The sequence below is a fragment of the Nicotiana tabacum genome, chromosome 23 (assembly GCF_000715075.1).
Source record: "Nicotiana tabacum cultivar K326 chromosome 23, ASM71507v2, whole genome shotgun sequence".
NCBI lineage: Eukaryota > Viridiplantae > Streptophyta > Magnoliopsida > Solanales > Solanaceae > Nicotiana > Nicotiana tabacum.
This window is the reverse complement of record NC_134102.1, coordinates 99828905-99843117: the sequence shown is the minus strand read 5'-3', so window position 1 is coordinate 99843117 and position 14213 is coordinate 99828905. Positions and strand designations below refer to the sequence as shown.

The 14213-nt window shown below is 36.8% G+C and overlaps 2 protein-coding genes and 1 long non-coding RNA gene across 5 annotated transcripts; 2 read left to right on the top strand and 1 right to left on the bottom strand.

The window, feature by feature from the left end:
- Positions 1-302: 302 nt before the first annotated feature.
- LOC107832649 (uncharacterized) lies at positions 303-4898 on the top strand. Its single transcript, XR_001658617.2, has 2 exons — positions 303-728; positions 4705-4898. It is a non-coding gene; the product is annotated as an uncharacterized LOC107832649 (long non-coding RNA).
- A 1402-nt stretch (positions 4899-6300) lies between these two features.
- LOC107832650 (mediator of RNA polymerase II transcription subunit 10b-like) lies at positions 6301-14213 on the bottom strand. Of its 3 annotated transcripts, none has more exons than XM_016660510.2 (6): positions 13809-14180; positions 13635-13715; positions 13450-13552; positions 8545-8634; positions 7309-7362; positions 6301-6762 (listed from the first exon to the last, which is right to left on the bottom strand). In XM_016660510.2, the coding sequence occupies exons 1-6, from the start codon at positions 14051-14053 to the stop codon at positions 6751-6753; spliced, it is 585 nt and encodes a 194-aa protein (XP_016515996.1). In that variant the 5' UTR covers positions 14054-14180; the 3' UTR covers positions 6301-6750. The 3 variants fall into 3 exon arrangements, with proteins under 3 accessions (XP_016515996.1, XP_016515997.1, XP_016515995.1); XM_016660511.2 differs by having other exon boundaries at positions 6552-6777; positions 13809-14181; XM_016660509.1 differs by lacking the exon at positions 6301-6762 and having other exon boundaries at positions 6956-7362; positions 13809-14213.
- On the top strand, positions 10402-13200 carry LOC142177450 (uncharacterized). Its single transcript, XM_075246143.1, has 2 exons — positions 10402-12575; positions 12665-13200. The coding sequence occupies exons 1-2, from the start codon at positions 10554-10556 to the stop codon at positions 13079-13081; spliced, it is 2439 nt and encodes an 812-aa protein (XP_075102244.1). The 5' UTR covers positions 10402-10553; the 3' UTR covers positions 13082-13200.

Genomic DNA, 14213 nt, shown 5'->3' with positions numbered 1-14213 from the left:
ATTAGTTCTTCTTAGTTATTTGTTGTTGCTAGGATTCAACTCCAAGAATAGACTTCTTGAATTTAAGAAACTCTTTCTTGAATTCAATCTATCTTTAATTTCTGTCTTCTTTTTCGTTTCCCTATTTTCTTTTAGCTTCCGGATGTTTTTTGATTTTCTTGTTTTGCTTTAGTAATTCTTGAGTCCTCTATCAGTGTTGTTATCACCCCACCCCCTCCCGCCTTAGGTAGATAGACCATATCTCAAATTAATAGAGCCTTCTTTGTGATTACATTAGTTCCTGACCAAACATAACATCGACATATACCTTCAACTATTTTTATCACCTTAGCAAGGATGATAAACAGTTGTGCCCAGAAAGCTTGAATCCCAAATAGCACGCTTTGAACTAATTGGACCCTACCAACATGGGATAGCTTCCTTGCAGTCCATGAAAAGATTCTTGCTGTAATTTAGTCTATTTGAGTCTGCCACTGCATGATACTCATCTACTTTGTAGACAAAGGAACCCCAAGATATTTGGAAGGAATGTCTCCAGCAATGAATCCCAGATGAAGTAGAATCTTTTGTTGCTATGATGTTATGACTCCTCCAAACTACACTGCACTTTTGTTCTGATTTGCTTGCAAGTCAGATACTTAAGTGAACTGCAGGAACTTTTGGTATATTGTATTCACTGATACAATATCACCTCTAGCAAAGAGCAATAAGTCATCAACAAAATACAGGTGTGTTATCCCTAGTTTAGAACATCTAGGATGGTATTTTTACTCTTTATTGGCCTTGAGATTTTGCAAACTCCCGCTCAGCTATTCCATAACCACTACAATAGATTAATTGACAGTCTGTATGCATTCCATGACCCATGAGGTGAATAGCTGAGGAATTCCCAGCTCCTCCATGGCTTGTTTCAAATAAGGCCACTCAACAGAATCATAAGCCTTCTGGAGATCTATCTTGATTATGCATCTAGGAAAGATATGTTTTCTGGAGTAGGCTTTAACCAATTTATGTGCTAGGATGATATTATCTGCAATATTTCTATCTGGTATAAGCCCAGCCTGTGAATCACTGATAACAGTGGAGATGACAACCTGGAGTCTTGAAGCTAGGATCTTGGAGATAAGCTTATATAGAACTATGCAACATGAAATTGTTCTGAATTCATTAACTGTCTTAGGCTTGGCAGTCTTGGGCACTAGGTGATAGCTGTACAATTTATAGATCTGTAGATACTCCATGTAGTAAAGAATCTGTAATAGCTTCAGTGACTTCCTTCTTAATGACTTTCCATGCTTTCTTGAAGAAGTAGGCATTAAATCCATCAACACCTGGGCTTTATCATTACCAATAGAGCATAAATCCTTATAAATCTCATGCTCAGTGACATCCCTACATAATAAGACTCTCTATTGTTGTGATAAGGTAGGGTCTTTTTTCACTATCTCCTTGTCAATTGCTAGTAAACTATGGGCAACTGATCCCATCAATCCTTTATAAAAGTTTAATATTTCATCTTTGACGACTTCATGATCATTTAGCGTATCTCTTATAAGAGAAGTTAACTCTAATATCTGATTCTTATGTTGCCTTTCCTTGATCACTGCTGCAAAATACTTGGATTTAGAATCACCTAGTTTTATCCACTTTGCTCTAGCCTTCTGCTTTAACGCACCTTCCTCCAACATGTCCCATTTCTCTAGATTTTTCATAAGATTCCTTTCTTCTATTAGTAGATCATTTGTGCATTATTTATGGATTCTTCCTTGCATAGTAATAAGGTCTACCCTAGCTCTTTCAATCTTCTGGTTGATATATTTGAACTCTTGAGTATTTAGCTTCGTGAGTAGTGGCCTAAGAGATTTCAGTTTTAGCCAGATGTTGTTCGTTTTCTTGTGACTTAATTTTTGACCCCAGCTTTGTTGCACAATGTTCAGGAAGTATACATGGCCTGCTCACACATTAAAGAACTTAAAGGGTTCTTTCCCACTTCTCTATTGTAGTGTTAGTTTTAAGGTCATGGTGAAGTGATCAGAAATGTAAGGCATGCCACAAGTAGTACATATATGGCCCCATGTCATCATCCATTCATAATTCCCAAATACCTATCTATTCTACTCCATATCTTATCCGATCCAAGTTGTTTGTTGGACCAAGTATAATACTCTCCTTTTCATGCCAGTTTAGTAAGTCCTAGTACTTGTATACAATTAGTATAATCTCTGATCTCTGCTATGTTGATTGTACAACCATGTATTATATCTTGTGTGTACAAGATTGAGTTAAAATCACCACCTATCAGCTATGGTTTAGAAACTCCTTCAACTACCTCAGTCAGGTTATCCTATAGGAGTTTGATTTGTTCAATAGTATTATAACCATATACTATTGTCAGGTAACAATAAATACCCCTTGCAACTCCCTTAACTGAATAATGAAGTATTTGTGCTTCTGCTCTAATCAAGGTGACTGTATAATAATTAGAATCCTACAAAATCTAAATTCTTCCATTAAAAACATGGCTATAATTCTGCATTGTATCCCAGCCAGGGGCAATATGACTACTTATTCTACTTGCATTGTGCTCTTTAACTCTAGTCTCAACAATACCAGCTAGTTTTATATTATTGGTTTTCAAGTAATTTTTCATCTGCTTCTGCTTGTACCATTTATTCACACCCCTGACATTCCAAAATAACCAAGTCATTATATGTTATGATTGTCTCCTCTTCTATCTAGAGGTGGGGACTGACTTACACCATGACCCCTTTTTGAAGCCACCATTTTATTTCTGCTTGTAGAAGGTGATATCATACGAAACTTTATCAAGTTCAGTTCTGGACTAACCATTTCCTTATCTTTACTTCTTTATAAGTCTGGCTTCTCTGGCTTAACTTCTTGTGGCTGCGAATTCTTTTATGCCTCTACTTGAGAATTAAGTTGGCTTTGTTGAAGTACAATGGAGATCCCATTTTAATTTCCTTGAGGCTCTGTTTCTACTACCATATGTCCCTTAGTTATCCGTTCGTAGGTAACCTTTTTTGGTTCTCTTCTTCTTCTAGGTTGCCCATCTTGTTGCATTTTAGGGCCTTGTTAGTTAGCACATTTATGCCTAATAGCTTGGCATTTATCACAGTAGATTGGTTTTTACTCATACACCAACTTTTGCTGAAATTGCTAACCTCTAGGATCCATCAGTGACTTCTGTTGGTAAGGTTTTGGTTACATTAGTCTCTATTACCATCCTCGCATATGAGATATATGTTTGCTTGGTGGTACATTCGTCAGCAAATAGTGGCTTCCCAATTGCACTAGCAATCTTACTTAAAGATTCACTCCTGCAACAATTCATTGGGAGCTTAGGTTGGATCACCCACATTGGTATTTCTGTAAGGAATTCCTTACTCAGATCAAAATCAGGTGTCCATGGTTTCCGGATGATTGGCCTGTTGTTGATGGTGTAAGGACCAACATAGAATATTTTATGCATATCAACCATCAACTGAAACTTAATAACATAGTACCCCTCCTCAAGCAGGAATAAATCTGGTTATGCAATTTTTGACAAGAGGGGTTGCTCCGATGGTAAACAACCTCCACTTCCAACCAAGAGGTTGTGAGTTCGAGTCACTCCAAGAGCAAGGTGGGGAGTTCTTGGAGGGAAGGATGCCGAGGGTCTATTGGAAACAACCTCTCTACCTCATGATAGGGGTAAGGTCTGCGTACACACTACACTCCCTAGACCCCACTAGTAGGATTATACTGGATTGTTATTGTTGTTGATCTACATATCTCTTCATTGTATTATACCCAGAATTGTCCCTAATTATGTACGCGATCATAACACATCTCCATTTCTCTTCCTCTTCTGCAACATCATGTAATTCCACCTGCACCATTGTTTGCCCATCCACTATTTTTGGTGGAATATATCTGAGTGCCATTCCATATGTTGCTGCCCTATTTTGTTGAAACAAGCTTGTCCAAGGCTTGGGCTTCCGACAGTAGCTTTGCATGTTTCATTGATGTGTACTTGGATTTTCTCACTCTCAATCAGGTCCATGTTAGGTCCAAGTGTATCAATTTTGCTTATATTGTCCTGCTCATGTACTTTCCCCTTGTTTATATTATCACCGGTACCAATCTCCAAATTAGGGCTAGCTACAAGTACTGTTCCATTGGTTTTCGCTGGAGAGTGCTCCTTGTTTGGTTGTTCCTTCTGATTAATTGATGGAGAATCACTGAGATTTAGTTTCTTGCTTACCCCAGTGGCCCTCGATGTTGATCTGATTTCCATTGAACTCATCGTCATCCCCTGCATTTTCGGCGTCCTCATAGCTTGTTCCTATGGTGGATTCAATTTTCCAGCCTGTGTTCTAGTACTTACTGAGCTCCCGAAAGCAATTATGGGTAGTTTTTAGGATCTTCCTCGTCCACGACCTCGCCCTCTTCCCATGGCAACCGCACTAGTGCACGTTAACTAACGTGCGCTTATATATATATATAGAGAGAGCGCGCAATAAAGTGTTGTTTTATCGAAAAATGATTTCTTCTTACAATTGGTCAATCTTTTTTCTCTTCAAGCTAATCTTTAGCTTTTTAAATTTTTTTCCCTAAGTGAAATTCAGGCCTAAGGTGACGTTTAACATTTTTATCAAAATTTAGTGGCTAATGAATTAACCTAACTTTTTGCTTCTTCTTCAGGATATAAGCCTAATAAGGTAGCCGTTAAAAACTTAGTACTAAGTACTTGACAATGTGCTTGAAAGCGAAGGAGGAAACTTTCCAGGGGGACAGAGCCATCTGTGTATCACTTTGGAATCATTTGAGTCTTATATATTATAGTTGAGTTTATCATTTTCCTATCACCTAATGTAAGACAACAGTTTTATTACGTATTTACGTTCTATCGCTATTATTTCAGAACAAAATTTGGTTCTCCCGTCTAAATAGAAAGATCATCTGAGAACAGAGTCTCTGTCTTATAACTAGGGGTAGTTTTGGAATAGAATTTCTTTCTGAAAGACATTGGTTAAGAAGGGAGGATTTGAAAAAAGTTGAAGATAGGGAATTGATTAAAAAATGAAAAAATAAAAAGGTATTGGAATATTTCTAGCCATATAAAACATTTTGCAACGAACTGTATTGATCGTTTCCTCCTCATAAATGGCCACTTCCTTAATGCTTATTGAATTATATGCCACTTTCGCAAGTTATTCATTAACAAGTGATTGCATTCTTATCATCTTTAAATCTTAATTTGCAGAATTTTTTCTTATCTTTGATTAAATAGTATAAGTATTCATTTTGTTAATGACTAATTTATTAGATGCTATGCCTTGTTGTATATATAATTTCACCTTCTTGTATCCTAATCACATCACATCTTTGTTCATTGTTTTCTTGCATTTATTCATGTAGAGCATACTAAGGACAATTCTCATAAAAGATGTAAATACGAGGTTGTTGAATGTTGAAGAGGGATTTTTGAATACTCTGCTTTTTCCTCGTGTTTGCTTAAGATACATACGATAAAGGTGTCAAAATTAGTTCAGATTTAGACAACTCACATATGAAGATCCAATATTGGATAACTTGAGTGAGCGACATCATTTAATGTGGGTCTAACTTGGTTTGAAACGTCAAAGTTTGAAGTAATATGGATAAAAAAGGACAGCCAACTTGGTCGATTCATAACCTTGTAGTTTGACCAAAAATAGTTATCACTCCAGCTAAAAGATTTAATGTTCCAACCCGTTAATCAACTAGTATTTAAAACTTATTGATCCGATTAATTCGGGTTCGAGTCTGGCACGAAAAGTGGACGTACAACACTTCCTAGTAAGAAGTTCTCTATTCTTAGAACTCGAACCTAGAACTTGTAATTAATGGTAAAGAAATTTCAACTACTCACACTTTTAGTGGTAGAATAAGTCATAAGTAGTATTTTACTCAATTTTGACCCGACCCAACCCGATCGTATTTGAGAACCCAAGTAATTTAAAAATTTTAACGAAGAACTTTTACATTCCTTTGGTGCTCATGCTATTGCTTTACGTGTCCTAAGAAATACCCCGAACAATGAACAATATACTATTCTTTTATCAACTTATATGTGCTCTTTGTATTACGTTGTTTTCTACTTTTTAGTTTTTATTGCATACAGCATAAATATATAACTATAACAGAAGTTCAAGTCCTAGTAATTTGCTAAGCGTAAGGTTTAGGGTTGAGATTTCTCCACCCTCATATATGAGCGATAACTGTCTATGCTAGGACAAGTAGTAACTGCAACGGAGGAGAGAAAATCCTTTCCTTAGATACGTCAACGTAAGATAGTTGAGAATTACAGCACTACTACTTCGTGCATCCTAGAGGTACAAAATTAGATTTTGAATTATCACTCTGATTTTCGTTTTTCCTTTCCTCGTAATTGGTCATCTCAACGCCAAAAAAAAATGGTAAATTTTTAACCGAAACCATTGGTCAAACTACTCATAAAAAAGCACCATCTAAACTTAAGAGGCCTAACTAAGGATATTTCTCTCACATACTCCAAAATACTTCGATGCAGAAATAGTGTTTCCAGAACACTTCAAACTACATGCCCAAGAATTCTCATTAGTCATATCAACTGCATCAACCCAGATTGAATATATCTTCGCTCTGTTGGTTACTCAACTCCAAGTCCCAAAACTAGTATACTCCTGTCTCTGCAATCTCTCGCCATACAAAGGGGAACTGATTTCTCTAGTAAGTCACCTGCGATTAAGGTAACTTTAACTGATGTCAGTATGTTAGGTGCAGTTTTAACCATATGAGAAAATAGGCTCATGCAACCATTTTCAGGTCCAGGTGAGGTGGTGGTTTTGATGAGGTCAATTTCCTCAACTGTATGGTGCATGGAATTCAGAGAAAAACTAAACAGTAATTCTAATGATCACATAAAACATTATTCAGGAATGCAATAGATGCATTAAGAAACCAGAGCAAGTCTAGTAACTTTCTTCTCCCACCCTTCCACATGTTACATCTAATAAAAACAGCAATGTCTACAATTAACCAATCCACCTTGGTTTGCACAAATTAAATCTTTTCTATTCTGGAAGTTCCACTGGTGAGGGCAGTAGAGGGGACGTTGATTATACATAATGCAATGTTTCATCATTCAGTGACAACGAAGATAATCATGAAACTGATCGTGATATGCAGATCTATTACATACATTTTACATTCTAGAACAAGCTAAAATAACTTAGTAAAATATAAATTCCATCATCTAGTTAGCTGTTAAATTTCAGGCTTCACCTTCACATCTCCATTTGGTAACAGACTTTGTGCTTGAGCCAACCGTTTTGCTTCCTGCTCATACAAAAACAACATAAACTAATTGCTATGACAACCAGAAACTAGCAATAACATAGGCAAAAGTTTCAAGAGCAGCTCTATGGTCGAAGCATATCAAATAATCAAAAATTGAACAAGACAAAGCCGTCTTTCACAAAATACTTCTCAGTGATGCATCAGAGATTATATCATGAAATCTTATAAGACGAATTATTTTGATAAGCAGTGAATGTTCCATGAATTAATACTGCAATGCCGTCAAGCTGCACAAAAAGCTGTAAACTGAAATTCCAGCACTGATTTTGCGCAACTATAATTTCCAGAGCATAAATTCCTAATATTCCTCACTTAGGAAATTTGATCTAAGCATAAAATCTAACATATATATAAAACCAGTTAATCGTTCCACAGGAAAGGAGGGTAACATACTAAGAACCACCACCACAACCTACTTTTGCAAACTTAAAAGGTAAAACAAATAAATATATCCGCAATCTAATTAAGCTTTTAGATGAAGCGGTCACACAATTTAACATGGTATTTATGCAGACAACCTAGGGTCAAGTCACATTACTACCGGAAAGAACTTAGGTGTGCTTGGCACCCTAGAATTAAAAAAAAAAAAAGAAAAAACAAAGAGAACCCTGCATGGAGGTGTGTTGCAAAAATGCATACTCTATCTAACAGCTAAAACTTTTAGATGAGAGTGTGACCAAATAACACTTTTTTAACTATCAAAAATAACAGCCTAGTTTCAGGCATTTTTCTTATTCTACATCAGAGGACCCATCAGAAAGATAATTGACATTCTTTTTTTTCCAGTACACTGTAAGGTAAAATCATCCTTAGATGGAATCTCAAACATTCCCAAATAATCCTAAACGAGATCAGGTCTTCATTAACCCAGTCAATGAGAGGACTTTACATTTCTAGAAAAAGGTCATTTGAACTTCTTGAGCAAACAAAGTCTTTTTTGCTTCCATAAATTTTGTATTATTATGCATCTTCTTGATGCCAGCAATGAAATCTATTATTACTTCATCAATAAAAAAAAGTCATATACATCTCCTAAATCAAGTAATTTGTGCTGAATCTATAAGATGGTCACCAAAGGAGCATAAACCTTTCAGCTATTCATAGATATACACTCGCTATATTAATTTGAAATGCAGTGTTGAACAAGCAAATGAAACTTACGGCTGCAGAAGCTGCACGAATTTCCCTATAAGCTTCCACTTCCTCAGGGAAAGCCTGTTCAAGCTCCTCCAGGAGATGCCCTCGCAAACCCTGTGACAAAAGAGAGAAGAAGTTATACATTCGAGGCTTTTCAAAATTGGACGAAAAACTCTAGTAAAACAAAGGAAATAGCCCTAGAATGAAAACCACAGTTGAAGGGATCAAACAATGGAAGCAGTGCAAAGAAGTTAAGAGTAGTAGACTAGTAGTTGCTGTCATATAATTAGCAGGAAGGTCAAGGTTAGCATTAGGAAGAGATTTTCACGAAGAGAAATATTATCATGAGCAGATAAAACAGTAAATAAGATAAATATAAATTTTCCTTAAGCAAGGGAAGAGAGGGTTTGGAGTGGGAGGTAGAGAGAAGTAGCATATCAAAAGTTATCCTCAAGTCTACGCTCTCAAGGATGAACGCCGAAGACAAAATGATAAAACCTAATGAGTGATTTCAACCTTTTTCCCTATTAAACCTGCACAGTAAAAGTTCCCGGTGCATATCAGAAGGTTCTTATAGGAATATCTTCTAACAGGCACCATCCATGCAGCACTATAGCGGAATGAAGTAAATTTTTCCAGTAGTAATATCATTTTAAATTGGATTGATTATTCTCCTCGCTTCATTAATTGTAGAAGTCTTTAGCTGTTGCAGGACTAGCTCTTTCCATTCGAGCAGTTACACCAACAACAATACGAAGTAAGCCTCAACCATAAACTAGCTGCACACGGCTATAAGAATCCCCACTATCCAAAAATTTTCCAATTAAACTCATTCCATCATTCAATAAATCTATTTAGTGAGCTTTAGATTAGCTCTAAGAGCTTCAGATTCTTTCCAACCCTAAACCATTCAAGCAGTTAATTTTTTTAATCAAGAAAATACAAAAATAACTTCAAACAGTTATTTAATTAACAAATATTTTAAATCTGAGCTTTAGATTTGGTCTAAGAGCAATAAGGAGATGCGCAAAAACTAGAACAGCACTCAAACGTATCTTTTTCCATAAAACAGATCCAGAAAGCAAGGAGTGAAAACTCGATGTTTTTTTTTATATGGGCACCATCGTCCATAAGAGTTAAGACCGTCTAGAATATAGCTACGCTAAGACAAATATATTATATCATGTTTCTCCATTGCACATGTTAGTGAAAATGACTCAAAAAGAAGGGGCATTTCATAGGTCCTTAGCATTTGAACTAGAAGTAATATAAGTTTCCACGACCATTTAGGTGAGAAGTTTCACACTTTTTGGTAAAGGCCTCTCCTTCCTTTAATTCTTCTTAAACTTTTACCTTTTCATTTCTATATAATATTTTTCTTGTTTATTTAACATACTCTTCTTTATGACTACTTTTTATCTCCAAATGACATACAACTGATCTTACTCTCTATCACCGGTCATTTTCTCCCTCAGGATCCTTAGGTAGCTCAGTGTTTAAAAAAGCGCTCGCTTCATCGCTTTAAGCGAGAAGCGAGGCGAAGCGTGAAAGGCAGCGCTTCAGCTTGCTGAAGCGACTCAGGTCAGTAAAAGCGACCGCTTCTCTGTAAAAAGCGAGAAGCGGGGAAAGCGAAGCGAAGAGAAGAAGCGTCCGCTTCTCTGTATTAAAATACCCAACCCTATTTTATTAAAAAACAAGTTTTTTGGATTAAACACTGATCTTCAACAACAGCGACTAGTATTCTTCAACTTCCAACAGCAGCGACTTCTTCTTTATCATCTACTTCTGATTTCTGAAAGAATCTCAAATCATCAACTAGGGTTGTTCTTCTTCTTCTTCTTCAACTTCAAGTTCAAGACTTCAACAGGTATGTTCTGAACTTCTGATTTCCATTCTTCTTCTTCTTCTTCTTCTTCTTCTTTCTAAACGTCCAAAAAGCAGCGAAATGCTGGCGAATTTTTTCTAGAATTTTACTGCCCAATTTTTCCAGAATTTTACTGCCCAATTTTTCCAGTTATTATCAGAGAATTCCTATGGTTTTTTATATCCTTTATAATTTATTCTTAGTTCTTATTGCCTTTCTTATGTGTTATGTAGTTGTTCTTTTAATGGCGCCAAAAGAAGATAGGAAAGATCCGGCTTGGGCTTACTCTGAAAGAGTTTGCGAGACCAACAAGATGGCAATTAGATGTCTTTTTTGTGACAAGATTTCAAATGGAGGAATCTATCGTCAAAAAGCGCATCTAATCGGCGGTGATCCAAATGTCGCATCTTGTCCTAAAGTTCCGTCGCATGTGAAGGAAGATTTGAAAGCATTCCTTCATAAAAAGAGAGAGTTAAAGACTCAACTGATTCATGAACAAGAACTGTATAATCTTGATGACGATGATGAAACAGAAGAAGGTGACGATGCTTCGTCGCTTCCACCAAAATCACAAAAGCGGGGAAGGATGCAACCAATGTCTTCTAGTTGTGGATCTACTGGCAAGACCAAAGGTCCTATGGATTGTTACTTCTCGCAAAAATCTGGAGATAAGGAAGGAAAAGGTGGTAATCCTCAAATTGATGCCAAAACGATTTTGAGGGATCGTGCAATTACAATGTTTGCGCGGTGGATGTACGATGCAGGTCTTCCTTTTAATTGTGTTAATTATACTGACACTTTTTCTGCTTTTATTGAGGCCATAGGCCAATATGGTCCAGGAATGAAGCCTCCAACATATCATGAAGTTAGAGGGCCATATCTAAAAAAAGAGGTGGCAGAGGTGAACAAAATCGTGGAGGAGCACAAAGTAGAATGGAACAAGTTTGGTTGCTCCATTATGATGGATAAGTGGACGGCGAGAAATGGAAAAATGATCATCAATATCTTGGTGAATTCTCCTAAGGGAAGCCTGTTTCTTGAGTCCGTTGATGCAAGTGACTCTTCGACTGATTCAACCAAAATGTACTCTTTGTTCAAGAGTACAATAGACTCTATTGGAGCAGAAAATGTTGTTCAAGTTGTCACGGACAACGCCAGTGAAAATGTTAAAGCTGGCAATTTGATGTCTGCTGGGTACCCGCATATTTATTGGACTCCGTGTGCAGCACATTCCATTAATTTGATCTTTGGTGACATTTTCAAGGAAAGACCCTTTAGTTCAATCTTTAATCAGGCAATTAGAGTGTATTCCTATATTGTTCAAAGGCCTTTGTTATTGAATATGATGAAGAGATTCACTAAACAAAGAAGCTTGGTGAAACCCGCAAAGACAAGATTTGCTACTGCTTTCTTGACTTTGCATAGGATGTATGAGCAAAAAAGCAATTTGAAAAAGTTGTTTATTTCAGATGAGTACACTAACAGTGCCTATGGAAGGGAAGCTCGAGGGAGAGAATCTGCAGATATTATACTTTCTCCTTCATTCTGGAACAATGTGGTTCATGCATTGAAGATTGGTGGTCCTTTAGTTAAAGTGCTTCGTTTGGTGGATGGGGAGCAAAGGCCACCAATGGGCTACCTGTACGAAGCAATGGATAGGGCAAATGAGGCTATTCAAGTCTCGTTTAGTGATCAAAGAAAATACAAAAGAGTCTTTGAGATCATAGATAAAAGGTGGGATAGTAAGCTTCATAGCCCTTTGCATGCAGCTGGACTTGTTTTGAACCCGGAACTATTTTATGACAATGAAGAAAGGATTCTAGGAGATGAACCTTTGTGGAATGGATACTATGAATGTATTGAGAAGTTGATACCTGAAGAATCCGTGCAAGATAAAATAACAGAGCAATTTAGTATTTATAGGAACGCTGAGCAACTTTTTGGAAAAAACATGGCGATTAGACAAAGAAAGACGAAGTCACCAGGTGAGCGAGTGCTTATATGTTGTTTTATAGTTAATAAGTTATTTCTTTATCCATATTATGTTTTGAAAATTTGTTCTACTTCTACAGTTGAATGGTGGAAGCAATATGGCCATTCCACTCCGGATTTACAAAAGTTTTCCATCAAGGTTCTAAGTCTAACATGTAGCTCATCCGGGTGTGAAAGGAATTGGAGCGTGTTTGAACATGTAAGAACTAAGAAGAAAGATTTAGTATATTGAGATAATTAAATTATATCTCAATTGTCCTAAACTTACTAATTACTTATTATTTGCAGATTCATACCAAAAAAAGGAACAAACTAACCTTGAAGCGTCTCAATGATCTAGTATTCATTAAGTACAATAGAACATTGAGGCGTCGTTACAACGCTCGCAATGTAATTGATCCAATTAGTTTGGACAGCATCGATGATGCTAATGAATGGCTAACTGGAGTCCCGGAAGATCATGCAGATGAAGAAGTATTTGAGGAAACTTCTGATTTCACTTGGGGTGATGTTGCGGAGGCGCGTGGAATTGGGGAGAGGATTTATGGTTTGAGAGGGAGTACCTCAACTTCAAGTTCACAGAGGAAGGGAAAAGAGGCAGCTACTTTGTCCCTAGTTGATGAAGAAGAAGAAGTTGAAGAAGATGACGAGCAATACAATAATGATAGTGGAATACAAGAATTTGACAATCTTGTAGAAGAATAGGATGCTCATTTTGTGCTTTAATTGATGCTACTATTTAGTTTTAATATTGAAGTATTGAACATTTGCTTACAATTACATGTGTTGTCTATGCAATTTTTTTTTTTTTTTTAAATTTCGCTTCACTTCAAAAAAGCGAGCGCTTCGCTTCTCGCTTTAAGCGAAATGGGGTTTGTCGCTTTTTCTCGCTTCACGCTCTTCACAACACTGAGGTAGCTAAAACAAGCACAAAACACAATAAATTGTCCAAAATAAGGTTCAGGTCAAATTGACGCAGTGAAATACAAATCCAAATTTCTAAGACTTCCAGGAACCCATTAAGCCAAATGTACACTCTAAACAGTATTAAAGGCATTGAAGTGAAAAACAACCTTGAATGCATCTGTTTTCCCCTTAGTGACTTGGTTCTTGGCAATGCAACTATTCAACACATCCCTCGTAAATTCATCTGGATTCTTCCCATCATCAATCAAGCTATAACAGAAATTACCACGTATGAATACCAAAAATAAAAACATAATAAGAAAAATAAGTTTAGGATAAACAAGTATATTACTTCAGAACCTCCATAGGCACTTGAATATTGCATTTTTCTCCCAATTTCGCCGTATTATCCAGCTCCAGCACAAGATTGTTCCTAAAATTAAAAATAAAAAAAATTAAAGCAATAAAAAAAGGCACAAGAATTACGATTATCGAAAGTACAAAGCTAAAAAAGAACTATACGTACAGACGTTGAAGAAGGGGAAGTTGAGAGGAAACATTGTAAGAAGAGACGGTGAGATAAAGCTGGTGGAGAATTCCTAGGGTTTTGTCGATCGAATTTATGACTTGATTGAGATTTTGTTTTGACTCCTCGGCCGGTGAACCGGCGGTGGAAGCAGCAGCGGCCGTCGAATCGGCCGGTGATGCGTCGTTGGACTTAGGGTTTATTATTCCGTTGCCGCCGACAGAGTTATTCTGCGATGAGTCCATGTGCTTATGTTTGGATTTGCAAATCCGATCAGCGGATAGACGCAAAGAGAACTGCGAATTGGAGAATAGATAGCTTTGCTTTGCTAGTCACTTGTTGCGATGTGTTAGATATAGGTTTGGTCGGTTAATTAAGACATATATGCGTCCTATAAGCAAGATT